The sequence below is a fragment of the Pristis pectinata genome, chromosome 20 (genome assembly GCF_009764475.1).
Source record: "Pristis pectinata isolate sPriPec2 chromosome 20, sPriPec2.1.pri, whole genome shotgun sequence".
Taxonomy (NCBI): Eukaryota; Metazoa; Chordata; class Chondrichthyes; order Rhinopristiformes; family Pristidae; genus Pristis; species Pristis pectinata.
Window position 1 is genome coordinate 28623287 of NC_067424.1, and position 24789 is coordinate 28648075.

Sequence of the window (24789 nt, forward strand, 5' to 3'; positions counted from 1 at the left end):
GAGGAGATTGATAGGTATCCAACTAGTCAAGGTATCAAGGGATATGGGGAAAAGGCTGGAAATTGGGGCTAGATAGGAATAGTTCAGTTTAGCTCACAGAGCAGACTCAATGGGCCAAATGGCCGACTTCTGCTCCTTTGTCTTGTGATCTTGTGAGACAGGATTGCGTGGTGGAAGTAAGGTGGTGGTGGGGGGGTGGGGGGGAAACAGAAGAAAAGGGTTCCCCATTAGAGAGGAGGGTTTGTCATTGGAGAGAGGGTCACACATGCTGGAATCCCCTACGTAACAGCATTGTGGGAAAACCTTCACCACATGAATGCAATGGTTCACCACCTTCTCATGGACAAATAGGGACAGGTAGTAAATACTGGCCTTGCTATTCATGCCTACATTCTCTGAATCCATAAAGTTATATATAAAGAGAGAGACAATAGACTGCAGATGCTGGAATCTGGACCAAAAAACAGTCTGCTGGAGGAACTCAGCAGGTCGAGCAGCATCCGTGGGGGTTTCAGGTCGAGAGTCTGCATCAGGACTGATAGATAAAAATGCCACAACTTGTGCACCATCTGGTGGACTATAGATAAAATTGCATATCCAAGAATTTCATTCCCCACTCCTTGAACAACTTACATTCAATCCCTAAAGACAGTAAAATGTTCCAAGGCACTTCACAGGAGTGTTTTCAAACAAAACCTGAAACTGAACCATATTAGGAAATATTAAGGCCAGTGTCTAGAAGCTTGCTCAGAGGATCTTTGGATTTTTGTCAGGAAGACAGCCAACAGTGGTGAAGTGATGTTAATTAGGGAAATACAAGATCCTAGCAACCTCAAAGGGTTCTATGGCTGGAGAGCTGTTGCAAAGATATGGATAGGATTTGAATGCATGGATGGAATCAAAGCTTTGCCTTACCGGTCGGCGTAGGAGTGACGGGTGAGGGGGACCTGGTGTGAGCTAGTATATTGCAGCAGAGTTTTAGATGAGTTTAAATTTATGGAGAGTGCAAGGTGGCAAGATTTAAAACTTTCAAAGTCAAAAATGATCTGGTCATCACCTTACTGATGTTTTGTAAAACAATGATTTTTTTCAGATTGTACACATGTATGAATCACAAAACTCCAATTTGTTGGATCTCCCACTACTCTGAAAAGGATAACTGTATGCATTTCAGTTTTCACATGACCTTCAGGAAATGGAACCTACCATACCTGTTTGGTTTGGCTTACATGTGACCTCCATTTGTTGATGCCTCAAGTGACTCTGCTCTTAGCGGTGGGCAATAGGTACATTCTGACTACTATCATTCACATTTTAGAGAAAGGTATTTCCAAGACTACATTGTTGCAACTGTTGTCATTCCCTAGTTGAGAAGCTGATGGTGGGCCATCTCCTTCATTGATTGCAGTTAAAATGCAGGTGTTGCTGGGTAGCAAATTCTAGGTAACAAAATGAAAAAATAGCAAAAAGCCTTTTTTCTAATTGAAGTCATCCACAGACATTCTAAAATGTTTACTTTCATATTAAGACAGAATGTGAAAAAACAAACTGAAATGGCCCTTCTCTTATCCTTCTCTTTCATTTCCATAATGTTCCCTTCTGGAACTTATTTCCTTGCTGGTTATATACAGACATTCCCTTGTCTTGTGCCAGGTATTTCACAGATAGTCTGCAATGGTCATTTGTGGTGTACTATTTATGACCCTGTTGGCTTTAGCACAAGTGGTTTGCATCTAATTTTCTCAGTCTACATCAACAACAATCTTGAAGAAGTGTAACTAAGCACTGGTCTAACATATTTTAATATCTAGTGGAATCTTGCCCTTCTTCAACCAGGTCTGCCTTTGATTGGTGATTTAACTGTTTCCTGACTGTACATCAGAAGTGTGGATGCATTTCATGCAACACAATGATTGGAAGCTTTTAATTCCCCAAAACCAAGCTACTACTGCCAGAATTGGCACACTGGTATGGACAATTTCATTATCACAGACAAGAAAATTTAATGAATGAGAACTTGCAGCAGTGGATATCTGATCAAAGCCAACATCAACCTGCCTCCAATAACAAATCACTGCATGCTACCTAACACATAGTTAAAAGCCAACATTGAAATTATAAGGAACAACAAATCTGTTTTTGAAGTTTATTTTCATTTACACATATACAGATTGATATAGCATCATCTTAGATTTCAAAATGCAGCGTACACATTCCAAAAGCGTCACTGATTGCCATTAATAGGTCCAGCCTGATGCCAGTCCCAACTCTGCACGGAAACCAACCCTACACCAGTTTCAGTAAACATTTCATCTTCAATAAAAAGCAAAACTATGGAAATTTCAATAAAACTATACTTTATACTGTACAAGTGAATCTGCAAGCTTATCGGTCAATACAGCAGCTCTAAAATTCCTTTTGATCATAAAACCCTTACCATATTGTGTAAAATCACCTGAGTTGAGATCAACATACGCACAGTAAATTATTAGTCCTGAGAATAGACTGATTTAGTCTGTGAGTAGTTTATGTTTGGCACCCAGGATTTTACTGGACAGTACTAGGTAGCAAATCACAGTTCATTCATTCTTGCATGTGGCAATTGTTTCCTGGTCCTCACCTTCACTGGCTATTATCTGTCATAACTGTATCTTGTGCCATTCCTTCATGCTGAATTGCCGCTGTTGCCATGCCAATAGCTTCCTCCAGGGTCTGCTGTTCCTCCAGCTAGAGAGACAAATAAAGACAGGATGATCACAAAATCAGCAGGTGAGATAAGGGACTAAGTTTCTCGTGATTTAAGTTATACCATATTGTGTAAAATCACCTGAGTTGATGATAGACAGTAAATTACTAGTCCTGAGAACAGACCGATTAATGTATGAGTAGTTTATGTTTGGCTCCCAGGATTTTACTGGACAGGACTAGATACCAACGCATCAATTGCAGAAGTAGTGTAATCAGGACATTAATGAGACCTCAACCAGAGTACTGTGTCACCACATCAAAAGAAGAGGTACCACCAGAGAAAGAGCGCCAAAGTGATTTATGAGAATGTTGCCAGGGTTAGAGGATTATGGTTGTAAAGAGAGTCTGGCTATGCTGGAGCTGTTTTCTTTGGAAGGTTTAAATGTACCTAAGATTATGAGAGGCTTTGTAAACTGAAAGGGCTAATTTCCTCCAGCAGAAGGGTTGCTAAATGGGGGCTTTGGTGGAAGGATTAGCAGATAATTGAAAGAAAATTATATCATGAATAAAGGCTGACAGCCTGAAAAAAAATCACTTCCTGAAAGGATGTGGCAGAACTCTTTGCCAGGATAAGCAACTAAAGAATCTTAGCCTGTAGGGCCATGAACTCTGTTAGGAAGTGGGATCAACCAGAAGTCCATCTTTGACCAGTATGCACAGAATGGGCCAAATGATGCCCAACCCCATTCAAATGTGCCACTTATACCAGGTGTGACTGAAGTAAAGCTGTGGGACCACATGAGAAATGCATCTAGCCCCACACCTAAGGATATTTGTTTGTTAGCTGCTAGACTCCACATCTGACCTCCAGCTTGTCTCTGACTTACACATTCCAATGCATAAGCACAGAGGTCAGAGACCATTGACCAGCCCATCAAAGTAAGCCCAAAGTTCTTTATGGAAGAACCAACTAAATGCAAGTATTTTCCAGCCCATTGGCTTTTCCAGGTGCAAGGAACTGAGATGTTTTGAAAAATTATCATTACAGATCCTGCAGATTTTAATGCTATTGCCTGTGCTTCAATGGGTCAAAACAAGTGTGCCTTGTGTGTTTTGTGTGCACGTTATGGGAATGTGGAAATGTAAAGCCCAGCAGCAGTACACATTGACAGGCTTAGCCTTCGGATCGGATGCTCAGAAGCACCAGGGAAAATCAGCACAGTCCAGCCTAAGACCTTGTATTTAATTTATACTATTATCTAAACTACTCAGTTTAATGTTATATAATTGACAGTTAATTTTGTTTTCTAATACGATCACCTATTCTGATCAATACGGTTGGTCAATCAACAAAACTGATAGGCTGAGTTGAACTGATAGACACGTAGGGATGTCTGAAATGACACCAGTACATCTGACGCCCTGCTCCTCCCTAACGTGTTGGAGAGAAGGGCTGAATGCACTTGGGATTTGCCCCTAGGTTTTATGCCTGAGCTGGTTGGTGCACAGATAGTGACCCCACTCATTTGAACGTGACCACTACCTGAGTGGGCAAAGATAATTTTATATAAGTGTATTAATTAGTTTGCTGTATTTTACATTTTAGTATTTATAATTACTTTTATGTAATTTTAGTTCTTTTTAATTACTTACATTTACTTGAGTATTTTTCTAAATGTCAGAAACCTCCAACAGCGGCGTTCCAGTGTGGCACCCAGTGGTACACCATCTGGGGTCTACTTGCCTCTCAGAGCCCATTCCACCTCGCAGGGCTCCTCTTGGGGTGATTTGGATCTCATTCAAGAAACATGTCCCAAAGCAGATGACATAATCTCTTCTGTACAGTATTATTGTCCCGCAACAAAAATATACCCATAACAATTATTACTTCAGTCAATGTAGATTCACCCAGTGTGCTTGAATTTGATTGTCTAAATTCTTCACATAACAGTTACTAAGGTCTGCTTGGCTATCAACAATTAGACGATTGTTCATTGGGGAACACATATTCTCCTGGCTTGCATTGTTAATTAGCAATTGGTTGTAAATGTAATAGAGTTGATTCTATTGAAGAAAAATAACATCAAACTTTGAAAGGGAAGTCCAACCCACAGATGTTACAACCCTGCACATTTAGTACATGTAGCCTTGGTGTAATAAGAAATTCTTTTTGTAAGAAGAAGTTTAACAAAGTCCTCTTATGTTACCTTAACTTGTCAGCCTATTATGTAATCGTAGGGAAGTGACTTAACAGTACACACATTGCTAGATAATGTAATGCTTTTCTCATTTCAAGATGAACTAGGTTGCAACTAATCATGAGAAAATATAACACATAACAATTTCATAATCAGAGTTGCAATTATTAACTACCTTCTTTTCAAAACTGAGGTCACGATATTAACCTTTCCCACTTTTGGTCACTGTAAACCCAACTCATTGTCCTTCATAGCAATGACAAAGAGTTGTAAAGAATCTGAAAAAACCCAGCATGAATAGAAAAAGTAGCAAGAGATGTAATAGCAATAGAAGAAATAATATGACAACACCAAGAGAGAAACCTGCTTGTAACTAAATAATTCAGGAAGAAAAAAATTGTGCAGAAAACGTACTTAGTCTCTGGGGGAAGTATAATTATGATTTGTGAAGAAGTGTAAACCCTTTTTATAGAATAAATGTAGCATCAAATAATATTTGGATTCAGTTTGTCTGTAGCAGACCTTGGCTGTCATCACCCTCTTCAGGAGTTATGAGACTGTTCCTTTCAGAACCACATTAAGCGGATTTGCTTGCAAAGTGACATAGTGGCAGGATAATATGAGTGAAATTGGTGAATTGACCTTGGAGTATACAAAAGTACGGGAAACACAATCACCTCAAGTTGGTAGTGTCATATTGATTCAAATAATTGTCACAGTGGAAAACATCACGGTTGCTCATTTCAATGCAACACCCAGTTACTGTCTTTTCTGACTGATAGCCTTATTTTACATTTATCCAACTGATAGTAGCAACAGCCCTTAAAATCTTTCATTTTCTTTGGAGTGTAAGGATGTAGTTGATATAATTTCATTCTTCTACTTGAAGCAAATATGACAAGCGTGAATGCATTTGAGTCATGATGTGACTCTGGATTGTTAAATACTGCTTTGGCTTTGAATGTAGTTCCACCTATAACTTCAAGCAGAACTTACATCTACTGAGCTCTATTATCAAATCTCACTGAAATGCACTTGAGGTTCTAGATGTTCTCAATATAGTTAATTCTGACATGCAGAGTTCCATGCATGTAAGAGTCAGATTTGCAATAGACAGCATAAGTCAGTAGATATTAAAATAAATAAGTCAACATTAGTCACCATTGGTCCTAAATTTGTTCAAATTTCTTGAGATGAAGGAAGAACCTTTTCTTGGAACTTTCTACTATATTTGGTCATATTTAAGGTAAAGGAAAGCCAGGGAGAGTACCATGGCAGTACTAAAAATGTATGGTCTCAGTGAACTAGCTGGATGAAATAAGCTTCCAATGCCTGTAATTTTTTTCTTTAAACATAGTTTTCCAATCTCGGATACAGAAACATTATCCAGCTTGAAGCATCAAACTTACCCACCTGGACTGCTATCTGGGTGCCATTGGCAGTAGCTACTAATGCTACTTGCTGATGGTGCTGCACCACCTCTGCTGCATGAAGAGCTGCCAAAGCCGAATCTCCAGTTACCATCCCGTCTGATGTCACTATAGCAACCTGGCAAAATATGATTTACAAATAAAAGCAAGTGAAGGCTGTGTCATATATAAACTTTATCAAACCACTAGTTTAATTTCATCTTATAGAATTTTATTGTATAAATTGCCAACCTAGAATTTTAAAACCAATTATAAATAACTAATATGGAAAGAGGAATATATTGTTTTGTTTTGTGATATTGTCCTAGGTTCTCCTCCATACCTCTTCCCTTATTCACATGACTATTTATTTGAGCAGTACAGCAAATGAGCATGCAATGACATCCATGAATACTATCCCAATACTGCAGGAGCAGAGCAAGAAAGGTACATACTCAGTGTAGCTACTCTTCCCCATTCCTCGATCTCGACACTTTTGGAAGTACTTGCTGAGGGCAGGGCACAGGGCTTTCACTAGAATAACCACCTGCTATTCCCACCTCAGATGTAGAGTGAACCACCTATTCTGCCTCATTAACAGTGCACTCCTTCCATTTTGCATCCCAGGCCAGGCATCCTAAAATCTTTGAGTAATAATGCCAATTTACCACTAAGGTCAATTTGATATTGGGATCCAAAGATTGTGTTGAGCTATCCTGTACTCACTGGAAGGATTCTGGCAATTGGTATTGAGTCTTTCGAGGAAAATGGCAATATTCTTTCCCACTAATACATTGATTCCCGAATTTAAATGTCAATTACACTTTAGAAAACCCCAAATATGTTGGCAACAAATTATTTTGATTCTGAAAAGTTAACTCTTACTAAGACTGACATTAGTGACAATCTCCCTTTTCATACAGCTTTCCGTAAAATTTCTTTGTAACACTAAGTGTTTTTCCTTCACTAAAATGTTAATTCAAAAGGATTTTTAAGGATCAAATCTATTATAAATATTAACAATTTTCATCAACTTTAATGGGACAAAAAAAAGGAGTGTCATCAGGCAAAAACTGAAGTTGAAGCACATAAGCAAGTTTCTGATGGGTATTGCAAAACAGGAAAGAAAAGTAGAGAGACAGAGAGGAAGTTTCAGAACTTGGGGCCTTGTCACCTAAAGGCACAACGTCCACAGGAGTGAATAAATATGAGGATGACCAAGAGACCACAAATAGAGGAGAGCTGATATTTCCGAGAATTGTACACCTTGAGGAGTTTCCAGAGATACAAGGGGGCGAGGCCATGGAAGAATTTGAAAACAAGGGCAAAAGCAGTTCTTTTGATGAGTATTAACTTAAAATGTTAACAATGTTTCTCTCACCACAGATGCTGTCTGATCTGCTGAGTATCTCCAGCACTTCCTGTTTGTATTAAGAATATTAAACAATTAAAATTGTTCTTTAACAGGAAGCACAGGAATGATAGGTTCATGGGATGGTGCAAGTTAGGACACAGGCCACTGAGTTCTCGATGATTTCAAGTTTAGAGAGAATTGAAAGAAAAATTCCCACCAGGAGAGCATTGGAATTGACAAGTCTGGAAGTAAGAAAAGTGAATGAATATTTCAGCAGCAGACAAGCTGAAGCAGGAGCAGAGTCAAGCAGTTACAGAGCTAGTGATAGGAAGTATCGGTGATGGTGCATTTAATTACAAAATATATTTTGAACATATTTGATTATCTGTATTTTTAATGGATGATGTAAGCCATGACATACCTGCTGTGCTTCAGTACCATCTGCTGTCACCATGGTAACTGTATGAGCACCTGGTGATCCTGTGAGGTCACCTTCATGTGTGGGTACAGCAATTGTAGTACCATCCTGAGTTACCATGGTGATAGCTGTTCCCAGAGCCTGCAAGTCTTCATGCGATAGACTAACCTGCAATTAACAATGTTATTCTTTTAGGAAAATCTGGGATTGGTTATTGAAAAGTAATAAAAAAATCCAAACTTAAAAAATAAATGAGTTTACACCAGTTCCACAAAGTAGGACTAATCACTGGGTACTCAATTATCAAAGTATTGACAAAAACTAAAGAAGTATTTTTAAATTCATTTGTCTTTCATATTGATTATGACTTTATAACTTAATCTACAATATGGTTTTGCTTTAGTCTTATAAAAATGTTCAAAACTACAAGTACCACATTTATTTTCAACAGTTAACAAAAATCATTAAAAACGTTCATTTGTTTCTCCCTAGATGGCTCAGTGGGTACGACCAGCACTCTGTCTAGTGCACAAGTCTCAGAGTCAACCCCTGTCTGTGCTGAGTTGGTGACATCAGCTGGAGACACAATTGGCCTTATTTTGCTGAACTGAGGAGCAAAAAAAATCTGGCAACTTCCTTGCACTTGACTGCTATTAAATGCTGGAAAAAAAGCAAGGGTGTTGGTATTATTGGGAACTCTATATTGGCTATCAGTACCTGTGTGATCAAATAGGCTTTACTGGGGCTCACAGATGGTGGATGGCAATCTGAGCAAGGTTGCAAAGGGCAGGCAGCACTATTGAATATATATAATGGACAAAACCTTAATGAGAGGAGGGGGAGAGAGCTCATTAAAAATTTAAAAGAATTTTTATGTTCTTATATTCACTTTCGAATTAAAATTCTAACTAGATTGAATTAACATTAAGGCTAAAAGCTTTATCATACCTGCTGAGTTCCATCCTGTGATATAAGTGCTACCTGAGATCCCAGACCATCTTGGGTTACCATGGTAACCTGGGTAGGAATTCCACCATCACCTTCCACCCCTGAGAGGTATGCAATACGTGATCTTTTCAATGTGGGTTCAACAACAGTGGCTAAAAATAAAATATACAGGATTAGAGTGACCTAATTCAGCACAAATTCAAATAAAGCACATCATGAAGGCATACATTAAAAAAACGTATTTAAAGCTTGTGGTTAGAGTCATACAGCGTGGAAGCAGCTTCTTCGGCCTGACGCATCATGTCGAGATGCCTATCTACACTAAAGGTTGTTAATTTTATATATTTGATCTGATGGTTTCATTTTTGTCCACAGAGAGTTTGCTCTTTTCACTTGAATGGAACCAAATTTCAGAAGCTGAGTACAATGTTTTATTGCATGTGACCAAGGACCCACCCCCATTACTTTAGGTGAGACTTAACTAGGGGCTAGCACTAAGCAAAATAGTTATTTTAGTTTTAAAATAGATCTCGCTTCTATTTTTCTTCATTCTCACTTTTCCTTCAAAAGACTTCTCAGCACCTTCACAGTTCTCTTTTTTGCTCCATAGATTTGCCCTGTGTGTGATTTACCTGGCCAGCATTAGCCTTACCACTGCACTACATCATGTTTGACTCCATCAAATGACAACTGCCAGCTGCAGGTTCATTTCCCATAGCATCAAGATCAGGTTCCAATCTTTCTTATGCAGGATCTAAAATCATGCTATCCATAATATCTAAATATTGAAGGCAATGAAAAGCAGCAGTCCTAACACAGATCCAAGGAAGTCCACCATGCAGGACCACTTCTATTAATAACAAATTTCTATCTGGAAAGTCATCAATCCTAACCAACACAGTGATCTTTTCAGTTCCTCTCTAGCTTATGTGCAATGCCTTGTCAAAAACTTCTGAAAATGCAAATGTGCGTATCTATCTCCTGGATTTACATCTGTCTATACTTCCAATTTCTTGGGCAAAATTGCATGATATTAAAGTGATCCCAGATTTTTGCCTGCCTCTGCAACCTCCATAACCATCCTCCAACCTTCCTCTATATTGAAGTGTTTGTCCCATCTCACAACTCTACTTGCCTTCTTTCTTGTCTGTCTGTGTGTACGCGTATGCATATGCCTGCAAGAGAAGTGGAATTTTATCCACAGTACTATGTGGTGCCTCAAGCCTGGAACTCCATGCACTTGCAAAACAATTTTAAAAAAAAATTACTGAGCACTTGTGTACAGCCATGCATATCATGTCATGGGCAAGGTGTAACCCTTCCAACAAGTCACACAGCAAAGAAACAGGTTCTTCGGCCCACCAAATCCACATTGACCATCATGTACCCATTTACACTAATTCTACACTAATCCCATTTTATTCTCCGCACATTCCCGTCAATTCCTCCTTCCGCACCCCCCCCTGCCAAATTCTACCACTCACCTACACGAGAGGCAAATATTGGTGGCCAATTAACCTATTAACCTGCATGTCTGTGGTGTATGGAAGCATCTGGAGGAAACTCACCTAGTCACAGGGAGAATATTCAAACTCTACACAAACACCAGAGATCAGTATTGAAACTGGATCACTGGAGCTGTGAGGCAGCTGCTCCCCTAACATTGAGAGCCCTTTATCAGAGCCAATTACATGTTTCATCGGTAACAACAAAAATTGTGAATATTTATATTCACCATAAATGCATGGATGGCATCTGTCTTGTTATTTCAGAAGCACTTAACACTCATCATTAGATCTAAATGGACCTCTTCAAAGAAAGATCCCTAAAAAAGATAAAACTAGTACCAAAGAGACTGCCCTTACTATGCCTCAGGAACCTACCTTGCTGTTGTTGTTGCTGTTCAAACAAGGCCTGCTCACTTTCCTCTGTTGCTTCCATGTCACCATGTGCAGTACGTTTATGCGTAGCTAGCGTAGAAGTTTGCCGGTATGTCTTTCCACAGTGGTTGCAGTTATATGGCTTGGAATGTGTGTGGACCACATGGTGTTTATACAGGCTAGAGTATTCTGTGAAACATTTCCCACAGCCCGGTACGGTACAAACATACGGCTTCTCTCCTGTGGATAAATCAGTTAGACAGCATCTAAACTTTCCACATTCAAGAGTCTTTATTTCCATCTTTCTTACAATTAACCTACCTTTTTTGTTACTATTAAATATTGTAATGTGTCAAATTGCTCTTATCACTAAGGCATTGTTACAGAATAAAAGCAAACTGCATACAGTTCAATAATTAATCTTGAAAAATAAATGTTCATTGCTAAGGCCCTCTAAATTACACCGATAACTCTTCATCCCAGTTTTCTGTCCTCCCCTGGAGAACCTGTCCACTACTGCACTGTGGTATTAAAAAGAAAACTATAAGCCACAGTCAGGATATAGAATGAACTCATTAAAAGGAACTGCTGTTTATAGTGACATTGAGGGAGAGGAACAAAAATACATGATGTGGTTGAATGGGAGTGGTGACTGAACAGATAAGGAAGTCAGGAAACTCATGGCAGAAAAAGATAGGTGTAAGTGCAAGGTGAGGGGGTGTTTGGGGCTTTGGAGTAGAATTAAAAGGGTAGATTATGGTTTTTGGTGTAATACATACATACAAGTAACAGAAAGCACCACTGAATTTACATGAACTGGTGACATCATTAAACTGCTTTCAACATTGAATCCAGAAGAAAGAAACCACACACCTGATGTCAGTTCTGCCATTTACGCTAATCATACACAAGCAATATACGTCCAGTTCGACAGTGGAATTAGAATAGTGGGATTAGAATATCCCAAAAATAGGAAGAATCCTGACAATGTACATCACTATTTGGTTGAAAGTACAATAATGTCTGGAACATTTGCTCTGGTTTCAGTGATGCTGTTTCTGAAGATACAGGGAACTTTAACCAATAAAATCCCATCATATTTAAATAATGTAGTCAATTACAGTAAGCCCATGACAGGACCAATATTGCTGTTTAATACCCAAGATGGCAATCAATATTTTCTACATATTAGACTTCTCCCTACACTTAAATTCCAAACATCATTCATGTCAGGTAGACCAGCAGAGGGGCATTCCCTCAAATGGGTGATACAATTTGCTATAATTGTTTAAATTTATTTAAATGTCTTTAGGGATTTTTTTTTTAAAGTTTTAAGTTTTATTTAAAAAATTGTTCGACTAGATTTTCGACAGCTGCTGAATGTTAATTTATTCAATGTCAGCTAAACAGGAGGGGACAAGGTTTAATAGATTATGAACATTTATTTCAGCTGTTTCATGGGCAGGATTTGTTCTCCCTCTTCTCAATCCCCTACTTCCTGCACATCCCATCAGATCACAGGATTTGTAGGTGAAAGGTCCTGGTGCTCCCCAGCCTTTTCTCCAGAAGTCCTCGACATGGAATACAAACATGTGAAGACTCAGCAGCAAACTTGTGCTGTTCTCCACTGATCCCAAAACCTGAGCAATGAAATCCTTAGAAATATTATGTTTGCAATCAATCAAAATGCACCAACTTTTCACAAGAAACGAGGATAAACGTGCCACAGAAACTGTCTTTGTGCAAAGAAACTGTGTTGTGCAAAACTAGGATTTAAACATGCCAACATATTCCAAGGATTTTTCTCTTCTAGTTCTATTAAGAATGCTAAACCACTTTTCAACATGTTCCATTAAAATAGCAAAGGAATTTCATATAAAAATGTGTCTATGCAACTGTGTAATGTCATAGCAAGTTCTCAAATTTCAATCTGTTACATGTTCAATGAGAGTTAGCTATATAAATTACTTTAGCTTCATTAGTTTGTGCTCAACATTGCAAATTACCTGTGTGAATTCTCATGTGATTCTTATAATTAGTAGCACTAGCAAACCCTCGACCGCAGCCTGGTTCGCAGCAGATATACGGCCTCTCTCCTGTATGCGTTCTGATGTGAACTTTACGTATATTGGAAGTGGTAAAAGAACGGCCACACCCCTCAAATGGACACTTGAAAGGTCGTTCACCTGTTTGAAAAGCAGACACAACATTACTTAGAAAAGAAATTTAAAGCTAGACCTTTTGAATATTGCAGCCACTTCAAAATTTCAAAATTCAATGAGCAATTGTATAAATCATTCACAAGAACACAAGAAAATAGTAGACCACCAGGCCCCTCAAACTTGCCCCACCATTCAATATGATCATGGCTGATCTACGTTGACCTCAACTCCTCTTCTGTACCAGTTCCCCATAATCATCAATTGCAACCTTAAATATATCTAATGATCTGGCCTCCACCAACTTCCAGGGCAGAGAATTCCAGCAATTCACTACCCTCTAAGGGAAGAGATTTCTCCACAGCTCAGTTTTAAATGACTGGCCCCTCATTTTGTAATTATGTCCTCTTGTTCGCAGCTCTCCCACTAGTGAAAACATGTCAACATCTATCCTGTCAAGCCCCCTTAAGGTCTTATATGTTTGAATAAGACCACCTCTCATTCTTCTGAACGCCAAGGAAAACAGACCCAAAATGTCTAGCCTCTCTTGATAGGACAACTCTCTCATAGCTGGAATTAGCCTGGTGAATCTTCTTTCCACTGCCTCCAACTCTACTATATCCTTTCTTTAAGCCAAAGGGACCAAAACGGACTCAACAATAAAGGGGACCAAATCACAGGGTCTCAACAACACAACTGTAACAAATTTTCCCTATTCTTAAACAACCCTTTGCAATAAAGGCCAAAATGCTGTTTGTTTTCTTGACTACTTGTTAGACCTGCCTGATAACATTTGTGATTCATGCACTAAAACATTTAGATCTCTCTGAACTTCACTCATTTTCAGTCTCTCTCCATTTAGATAATAATCTGCCTTTTGATTCCTCTTACTGAAGTGCATGACTATGTATTTCCCCATATTAGGCTCCATTTGCCAGGATTTTGCCCAATTGCTCAACTTATCTATATCTTGTTGCAGCATCATAATATTCTCATCACAACAAGCCCTTCCACCTATTTTTGTATCATTGGCAAACTTAGAAACCTTACATTTTGTTTCCTCCTCCAGGTCAATAATATAAACAGTAAGCAGTTGAAAGCCAAGAACCAATCCCTGGGTTATGTCTTTCCAGCCTGAAAAGGACCCATTTGTTTCAACTGCATTTTCCACGTGACAGCCTTCTTTTATTCCCCCCAGTCCATGCTAACAAACTTCCTCCAGTCCCTTGAACTCTTAACTAATGCACCAGCCTCTTATGTAGCACCTTGTCAGATGCCTTTTTGGAAATCTACAGGTCCCCCTCTATTAACTCCCCCTGTCATATCCTCAAAGAATTCAAGCAAATTTGTCAAACATGATTTCTCTCTCATAGAACCATGTTGACTAGGTGTGATTATATTCAGCTTTCCTAAATGATTAGTTATTTCATCTTTGATTATTGACTCCAGCATCTTGTCAACAATAGATGTTAAACTAACTGGCTATAGTTTCTTGCCTTTGGTCTTCCTCACTTTTTGAACAGGTAATCACATTGGCTGTTTTTCTAACCTGGTACCCTCCCAGAATTTAGTGGGTTTTGAAAATTTTCAACCGATAGGTCCGTACCTTTGCAGCCACTTCCTTTAAAACCTTTGGGTGTAGGCAATCGAGTCCTGGTGATTTGTCTATCTTTAGCCCCAATAGTTTCTCTAAAACGTTATCCCTCGTGACTGGGAGTTTTACACGTTCCTCCATATTGCCTCAGGGATATTTGCAGTGTCCCCCACAGAGAAGACTGATGTAAAAGGTTGATTTAATACATCTGCTATCTCTTTGTTTCCTTTTATTAATTCACCAGCTTCGTTCTCTAGAGGCCCCATGCTTACCTTAGCCGCCCTCGTCCTTTTTACATATCCACAGAAACTCTATTTTGATCTCACATTGAATTTTCCTCTCAAAATCAATTTTCTCTCTTACGATTTTTATTTACTCTTACACTGCTAAATCCTAAAAACTTCCCTGTCCTCTGGCCTACCACCAACCCTTGCCACTTTGAATGATCTACTTTTCAATTTGACATATTCTTGACCTTCTTTGTTAACCAAAGATTATGCTTCTTTCATCTGGAATCCCTCTTTCTGGTTGGAACAAGTTGGACCAGCTGTTTGAATACCTGCACTGTTCACCTACTGGCCTGTTTACGTTCCCAGTCCACCACAGACAGCTCCAGCTTCACACCATTATAATTGTCCTTGTTTATGTTGAAGACAGTGGATTTGATTCTGTGGTGTTCACCCTCAAACTGCAGCTGGAATTCTATCATTTTGTGGTCCTAAGGGACCTTTAACTACAAGATCTATGATTAATCTTTCCTCGTTACATATGACCAACTCTAAAATAGCCTGTTCCCAGGTAGGTTCCATGACATACTGCTCTAAGGAGAAATCCCCAACACACTCCACCAATTCTTCTTCTGTGATACCCTTGCTAGTTTGATTCCAATCAATATGCAGATCAAAATCTCACATGGCATTTCCAATTCGATTTTAGTTTGCAATGATGTTGGACTGTAGTTGGCCTCAATAACTCTATGGAGTTACTTTACTTGAGCAAGCTTTTGCACTTCTGGTCACAATTCAGTAAGAGGATCCATCTGGAGAATTAGCCACATGAATAATTGTCTAGTTGTGATTTCCCATCTACTGCCACTGTGGCTTTAAATCCAATGATCAAATATCCAGAGTTACAAGCGAATAAAAACTGCTTTGACAAGTATTGAATATCTCCAAGCCTGGATAATCATTGCATTCTGGTATGAGCCAGATGGCAGATGAGGAGGTACAGCTAGACTAAAACCAAGGCTAATAAGCTATATTGTATCCTTGCAATGTATGGCTTTGTAATATTCACCAGAATATGTACCACCACCACCACACCTTCTGCTCCCACTAATCATCATTTCATTATTTCCCCCCCAACAGTTTACAATACCTGATAATAGCATGTTACAGAGTTAAAGCAGATGTAATTATAACCATGCAGTGATATCATTGTATTAAAGCAATGTAGGGCTGATTTGGAGTTCTTCTTCTTGATGGTGGGGGTGAAGACAGACCCTTATTAGTTGTTTTGTGTATATCAAAATGACTTAACTACTGTTCGTCTTCTAGCCTGCAGTCAGCGCTAAAGTGCAACATTTCGTATTAGAAGGACAAAGTTGTCCCACAGTGTTTGGCAGTCAATGAAGCATAACTGTAGTACGATTAAGGGGAGGAAAAATGGGCAAACATGTGCAAGATTCCTAATTAAAGCGGAATCCTATTCCAAGTAAATAACATTCCTAAATATTTACTGTATATTTTTCAATAGTTCGTAGATTTTTTTTCAATAAAGTTGGGAGCTCAGTAAAGACAAGAGCACAATATTGGCTTTTGTTAATAGTGGGTTGTTTTTGTTTAAATTTAATGTTTGAAAAAATAATTAAAGAAGCTGCAGTACAAGCATTAATAAATTGATTACATTTTATCTGAAGTTTATACAAGTGCTGATCCAAGGATAACATCCCTTGACAAATCTTTCATTGGCTTTATCAGGATCCAATCGTAAATAATAATAAATACAGTCAAACAAAGCAATCATTCACATCATTTTTAGGCTCTGCATTTTAATTAATACCAGTAAAAAATATGGATGTTATTAACACTGGGCACTTTGCCACCATTTACAGCTTGCTGCAGAAGTTCTGTAAGCTGATTACTGACTTATGTCTAAGTGAAAAAGACGAGCTACAACGTGGTATCTAAATAATTTCTCTGTTGCCAAATTAATCTTTTTTATTCCTTAACATTTCCCACAAAAGTCCTTTCCTATTTCTTTTCCCATTCTCTGCAAGATAATAATTGATAGAATTCCCAACCCCAAACTAACAGGTTATTCTTTACACTTGAAGCTGCATAATTTTGGTCAGCTATTCATCTTTAGGAGCTTCACTATCAAACTGGACCCTGTTCTCACCTGAGGTCTGCACTTAAAATGATTTTCACCACTTGGTTACTGGGAAATGATCAGGATTAAGGATAAACAGCCTAGGCACAGTAAAGGTAATAGTAACAAATTATATGTTTCAAGTGATATCAAAACAACAAATACAAAGTATTATAATCAATACACAAATTATAACGATCTAGGTAGGTGCTGTAGAGTCATTAGACTACCTGTGTGAGTTCTAATATGTTTTTGCAAGTCTCCTGATGTTTTGAATGCTTTATTACACATGTCTTCAGGGCATTTATATGGTTTTTCTCCTGTGTGTGTTCTGGTATGACTTTTCAATCCATAACCTGCAATTGAACAAAAATTGTAATGGTGTTTACATTTTATTGAATATTTCTTGCAACTAGACTAAATTTCCAGCAAAATATGCATAATATTTCATATATGATCAAATGTTCGACACCACAGGTGGAATCATAGAAGAATGCATTTAAAAAAATTTCAAATTGTAAAGGGAATGGCCTAGAAATTCTATTATATAGCACAACATTTTTATGGGCTAAGTGATGGAATTTCTTTTCAAAAGTCCCAACTGAGCACTTTATGCACTGGTAACAATTTTTTTTTTTTTTACCTGGCTCTTCTGGTTGTAGAAGCACACTTCCATGGAGACAGCTGAATATGTGCAGTGATGTCAAACAGTGCACAACGCTTACTATCACATCATGTGTAAAATAGGCCACAAACATGAGGCTTGTGAGCAACAAGAATTTCAAACAAGAGCAGGATTTAACCACCATACAGAAGAAAGGAAGACCAGAAAATACATTCAGAACATGGCTCATGAAAGATGAAGGAGATGCATGTAGATTTAGGATCTCTCATCTATTTAATTTCCTTCCGATTTTAAACCACTCTCCTGATCTCCTTGGTCAGGACACTATGGATATGGACACTAGCCACTCTCCAACATCTTGTCCAACTGACTATCTTCCATCCTAAACACTGAGACTATTTGTGGTACTTTACCATCACCATGTAGAGAATAACTGGAAATTTAACAAAACAACAATCTTCTTTACCTGGATGATTTGGTTGCAGGATGGATAAATTAACTAAAATATAAAAGAGTAAAACCCTCTATTTTCACTGATGATTAAGATCCACACCCTAATCTCCTTATTTTCAACACCAAAAATACATTTTACAACTTGACTAATCCGACACCGCTTTTCCAGCGCATTAGTTTCTCTTTCTCTGCAATTTAAACCTAACTTTCTGCATAGTGAATGCTTCTGCCATTACCTGTAGCAAATGCTTTTCCACAGCCTGGTTGCTCACACCGGTACGGTCGATCTCCTGTGTGTGCCCGTTCATGAACCTGCAAAGTCGAGAAAAGGAATTGCTTTAAAACTCATCACTCCTTCACATATCTCTCATGATGTTATAAATAGAAAAATGGATTTTGAATAACCAACATTAATCTGAATTGATATTAACCATCTTCCTCTGTTTTGCACCGTACTCTATACAAAATTCATCAGCTTACAGCATACAGTATCTGCCACATTTACGTTCATTATCCAAATCTGAAATTAGTCTGAGTGACTGTACATGAGTTATTATATACTCCTATCAAAATTCCACAATTTTCTCTTCTTCTGTTGTTCTCTCTTCCTTCCTAGGCACCTCAATTACAAATCCATTACCTGTTCACGTTCTGGTTACCTGCTTAACTGAGCATTATTCATACACAGATTTTGACAGTGCCAGTGAAACTGATAAAGCACAGAAAGCACCAACATGAAGAGGACTATAACACTGCAGATACTGGAAATCTGAAATAAAAACTGAAAATACTGGAATGGCTCAGGATGTCAGCCAGCATTGATAGAAAGAGAAACAAGGGTTACCATTTAAGGTCAAAATCCCTTCACTATCTGCAACATTAGTACAGGCATAGAGAGAATAGGGGCAGCAATTCAGGGCAGTGAACTAAAACGTTAACTCTGTTTCTCCTTCCACAGATGTTGCCTGACCTTCCGAGTGTTTCCAGATTTTCTGAAGGCATCAACCTGCTGTTTTGTTGCAGTGCCAAACGAACATTCTTTTAAAAAAAATTTAGGGAAGTGACATTCGCTGACAAGGTTGTCATTTATTTACCATTCTTAGTTGATGAGAAAATAATAGTGGAGATAATAGAAGATAATAGTAGAATATAATACTTCTTTAACTGCTCTAGTCACATAGTGAAGATGTCCTCATTGTATCATTAGCAAGTACTTCAATCAAAACAAGGTCTAATTCTTTTCCCCCAGCTTGTGTATTCAAAACACAGCATGTGTTGTTAGATAATAATTAGAGGTGAAATTGTGCCTTTGCCTCAAGGGAGACAAATGAATCAGTTAATTCTGGTCAACTGAGTTACAGAGAGATATAGCATGTTAACAGGCACTTCAGCGCACAATATCCATGCCATATCCATCAAGCACCCTTCATTATACTAATCCTATCCCAACCCATTTCACTCATCCCACGTTCCCATCACCTCCCCCTGGTATGTTAAGGGGAAAGCAAGAAGCAGGGTATGTTAAAGGGAGTGGGGAAACCAGTGGCTGGTGAGCCAGATGTCAAACCATTGGGATTCCCAAACAATTAGGCAGTGGGTTATCGGAGTTTTACGTATCAGGATTCATTCAGTTCATTCTCCTCCCACCCTCTCCTACACCCCAACAAAATGTTCTTCCATTCAATGAGAGGGTGGATAATTTTCATCTACCTGCTTTGGCTCCATATCTTGTGATACCAATACCTAATAAGATAACTATCAGTCTCAACTTTGAAATTTTTAGTTGACTTTACCCCATTGGCTTTTTGGAGAAAGTGAGAGGGAATCCTAGACATTCCGCTGCACATTGTATGAAGCATCTGGTCACATGCAAGACTATTACCACATAAAATGTTAATCCTTTTCTTTATGTTAGAGGTGCATTCTTTAAAAGGAAACTGCTCATTCCTTTGACAACTTAGAAAAATATGCAATGAGAATCATGGGTTATGTGGCTGGTGCAGGAAAGTAGCACTGAGCTTAAAGATCAGTTACAACCTTATTGAGTGGCATAGCAGGCACAGGGGCAACCTATTACTGATTCTTTTTCATACGTTTTAAGTACAGAAAATTGTATTTATGTGCACAGTACAATAATGGTCTCCACTGCTGCCGCTAGATAGTAATGACTACCTGCTCCATGCTTTAAGATAATCGCATGGCACAACTCAAGTGGTGTGACGGTAAAGTTCAAACACAGATTTGATTCACTTATGTATTGTAACTCTAGGCTACTGAGCTAATTTTAATTGTCCCACATTGCAATTTACACTGGAAAATGAAGCAAAAGTCAAATGAAAATTAAAAAAAATTCCTGCCATTTATTTACTCAAGGCATACTTGCCTTTATTTTTGATCAAGCCTTAAAACTGGTCTGAAACAGGCAGAAGCATTATATAAACACTTAAATTGGAGTTCTGGATCTTGTTAAATCCAAATCAGTTTCCATAGACTTGTGAGATTGCTGTATGTTTTGCCATGGTGTAGTGGATATTTAAATGATCCTTGCAAGCCCCACTCTTCCCCTCTCTACCCCTCTGAAATACAAAGCATTTTATTTTGCACCATTCAACAGTAGTAGTATTCCATTATTGTTTTATAATATGATTAAAATCATATTTTATGTACTGTAGTCAATGAATAAAGGTTAGTTTTTTTAAATCACTTAACAGCCCAAACAATCTTATAGTGTTAATTATGTAGATAATGTTATGTTACATTATGTTGTAATCAGCATCAGCAATTCAGTTGATACAGATTAGAAAATTTGGTCATCTTAACTTTCATATTTAGTCATTTCCTGCTCTCACCCTATAACTCCTTTCCTCTGGATCTGCCTTTATTTATAAAAAGTTGAATCCCTAATATTTTTCCCATTCTGATGAAAGATTATAAACTTAAAACAATAACTTTTCATGGATGCTGCATTCTGGGCGTTTCCAACATGCTCGGTCTTAAAATCAGAGCTCAAACAGATAGGTCAAGTTACAATAATTGTCAAAGTCAGGGGCAGGTAGGCTTTCATAAATTAAATACTTAATAAGAATAGAATTATGAAATTTGTTCTTAAAACATGCATTTCTGTGAACTAAAAGCTAGATTTTAAAAATTGTAATTCTAAACAAAGTTTACCTTCCTTTTGTCTGTGCTGTCTTTTGGATCACATGACTGCATTGTTAATTTTTTGTAAAAGATATAATAAAATGATACACAGTAAAGAATCATTGAGCAGAAGACCGAATCAATGGAATAGTTATAACAGGTCATGGAAAAAGGAAAAGAGAGAACTGATGCAATAGATGATCTTAAAAATCAGGTTTTCATGGTTGTATATTCATAGCAATTACATTTTAAGAGTTTGAGGACAATTATGTTTCTTATAAATAATTTCCAATGACAGAAAGCTGGTGTGCTGTGTTATCAGAATACATATGTTTATGCAGCCATATACTAATTATAGGTTTCAGAAAGATGGATTACTGCACAAGATTTTTATAGTGTTTTGTGCATGTGAAAATGAGGCGTGTCAATGGGGATTGGAATATAACTTCATTATTTATACCTGGTGCCAGCATTAAACAAATGCAAGAAATAACAACCTCCCTCTACTCTGCTGAACAATCAGTTTTAACACCCAAGTCAGATTGTCTGTCCTTGTAACAGCTGTTAGAGGCTGCTCTCAATAAAACTGCTAATTAGGAACAGTTATTCATTTATTTCATATAGTATCAGTCAAACTCAGATCTCAGAGAGTAAAGTGTACAGCTCCTGTCTTTTATTAATTATCTACTAAATTTAAACATGTACATAAATGAATTGGGTGAAGGCTAAGCAGTCCCCAAAGTACCACTATGAAACATAAAACGTGTCTTTACCTTTAAATGATGTGCTGTTGTGTAGAGACGCCCACACCCCTCGAACCCACAGCGGAATGCCTTTTCCCCTACTTGCTGGCCTTTAGCACTGACTCGAACTTCACCATCAATCACCAGCTATTTAGGGATAAGGGTGAAAAAAATCTTTTTAAATTAATTAAAGCAATTTCTAAAGTACAGCACCTATGCATACCTGGACTTTCATGTGAGATTAAGCTGAAATATCATAAATGTTTAATGAATACAAAATATTTCAAGAATTAGCTTTCATGCTGTTTTGGAAGATTTGTCTTAAGATACAAGAATCTATGCATGGATTTGGGGTGAGAGAGGATGTTAAGCAATAACTATGAAACAGCGTGCATTTAAAAACTCACTTACACCTCAAAAAAAACAATGTTTACAGGATTTCTTACAGCATCGATCTCAGCAGTTCACCAACTTATGTAGATTACTTGGAGAAGGCAGCAAAACAATGCATCAACCGGAAGGGCAGATGAATCACTGACAAGAATTGTTTAATTTCTATTTTTAATTATGCTTGTACATATAGCAGACATTGGTGTCAGATTTCCCCCACAATAAGGGTGAGCACTGAAGATCTCGCTGTTACTCCTCACCAAGAATGCTCTCAGAAATAAGACTGAAATTGTCTTGATATTACAGATATATCTTTAATCAAATTTGCATCTCAACTTCTGCCAAGTAGCTAGAAACATTCAACTCCCACTGGCCCTGTTACAATACCCACTGCAAAATGCCAGTTTTGTTATAACTTAAGTCAAAAAGATGTACATTATTCATCACATTCCAGGAAATTACCCATGCATCCTAAAGACTCTCCCATTGACAGTGCATTGACACACATTTAAGAGTGTAATGAAGTGATACCTGCATAGGTTTGTCCTTGTTCATATCAGAGGGCAGCCCAGTAGTACTGCTGACCCCTTCATCTTCTTCAGACACCTGGATAAAAAAAAGATGTATACAACTACTGCCACTTTGACAAAAAGCTCAAAATAAATTGTTATATAAGTTCAAATTCTATAGATATAGCTTTTATCTCAAACTGGACTAATTTTAAAATCACTTTGTTGATCTTGTCAAGTTTTCGCCAGCTTAGATATAGTGATCAATGGCAAAGCCACTGCACTTGCTACTGGCCTCAAAGAAAGCCACCCACAAATGACCTGATGATCTCTGTGTATGGATTTCCCCATCTTGGTGTTCAGTGGTGACATAATTCAGCTTGCTTTGCAGCCATAGAGATAAACCAGGAAATAAGAATACAACTTTAGTAAACATTTAACATGTTTTACAGAACTTGGAACATGCACATGTGGTAAGGTAGAAGCTGAAATATCATTAACAAATATTAAGATATTAATTTTGAAATATTTATCTGAAACAATTATACTTAAAACACAGACAATTTAGATTCTTAGAGCCAGAGAACTTGTTAAGACTGCAGGAATTACCTCTTTCTATCAAACATAGTTGGTTTGCCACTATTAGGGAGTTTCTTTGCAGAGTTACCTGATACAAAGTTAACATCCAGCGGAATTGGTTTCAAGGTCTGAAGACTGATCAATTACAGTGAAGGAGTAAATCTTTAATTGAAGAAGCCAAAGACTACTGCAGATCATAGAAGGCGGCATACCTTGTTGGCATAATGTTCAAGAGCACTGATGGTCTCATGATCAACAGTGTCATCTGTTGTTGCATGCAGAGCTTCTAGACCTGCTTCCGTCTGAACAGCCAAGATAGTGTTGGGACCTTGCATGGAGACTGGGTGATGAATAAAAGCTGTTGTGCCATCTTCTAGTTGTACGGCTTGTACTGCTTCTGGGTCAAATTCATCTGTGTGGGGAGGAAAATTTGGCAGATGTCAAGATAAAACAATTGCCAAGTTTGTGCAAGTATTTTTGTGTATCGATGGTTTATGCAACCACACCACAGGCCAGCATAGAAACATGACATCCAAGCAATTTGCAACAAGGGCCATTATTGATGGTTATTTTTTATCTAGAATCACGGGTAAATCATGATGTAGCAACCTCAGTCCAATGATTTGGATATTTTCCCAGCTTCAGTGCCAGCAGATTAAGATCAACATATTATATGGTGTTACCCTAAAAGTTCATGGAACTTCACAAGGTACATGTCACCTGGCGCACCATTCACTCATCCAACACCTTATTGCTTTCATTTCACATTACCAGTGGCCGCTATTCTTTCAGCCACTATACTGCCACTCTTTGCAATTCATTCCTTCAGCATTAATATCCTCCTTGTTTTTGAAAGATTCCTAAAGCTCTTTATGTTCCTTTAAGTGTTTGCCCTATTCTAACCATACTCCTTCCTGCTCAGTACCTACTTAGCATCTAGTAACCTGAAGTGATCCAAGGAGTCCCTGTTGATAAGGGAGCTATATGAACATAAGTTACAGGTTTTCCTTTCATAAGGAAGCATTCAGAGTCTCAGACAGAAATCAAGCAATTGCTGTCAGTGATTACATGCTGATATGCACTTGTATAATTCACAAATGCTGTCCTGATGAACTAGCAGAATTCAGTGACATTGAGTCTATAGGCTTTCACAGTGAACCTATTTAAAAATTATCCCAGAGAAAGGATTAAGGGTCTGTTCTACAGCCCAAATGTTGTTGCACCCATCTGTGGCTCATGCCAGTAGGGAACAAATAACTGCGACAGCCCCCTGCAGTCTTGTAGGGATGTGTAAATGTCTTGTAGGGATGTCTGTCTGGCAAAGGGTGGAG

The 24789-nt window shown here is 38.1% G+C and overlaps 1 protein-coding gene across 2 annotated transcripts in view; it reads right to left on the minus strand.

The window, feature by feature from the left end:
- Positions 1-2139: 2139 nt before the first annotated feature.
- Positions 2140-24789, minus strand: part of LOC127580954 (zinc finger protein 76-like) — a 43314-nt gene continuing 20664 nt past the window's right edge. Inside the window, exons 5-15 of one of the 2 annotated variants that reach the window (XM_052034956.1) lie at positions 23671-23870; positions 22902-22976; positions 22011-22127; positions 18333-18408; positions 17249-17374; positions 12902-13081; positions 10899-11135; positions 9016-9167; positions 8071-8235; positions 6300-6434; positions 2140-2727 (exon numbers count right to left, since the gene is read on the minus strand). In XM_052034956.1, the coding sequence (XP_051890916.1) occupies positions 2623-2727; positions 6300-6434; positions 8071-8235; positions 9016-9167; positions 10899-11135; positions 12902-13081; positions 17249-17374; positions 18333-18408; positions 22011-22127; positions 22902-22976; positions 23671-23870 (1568 nt within the window). In that variant the 3' untranslated portion in view covers positions 2140-2622. Of the gene's footprint in view, positions 2728-6295; positions 6435-8070; positions 8236-9015; positions 9168-10898; positions 11136-12901; positions 13082-17248; positions 17375-18332; positions 18409-22010; positions 22128-22901; positions 22977-23670; positions 23871-24789 lie in introns of both variants that reach the window. The other variant, XM_052034957.1, reaches the window with a different exon arrangement.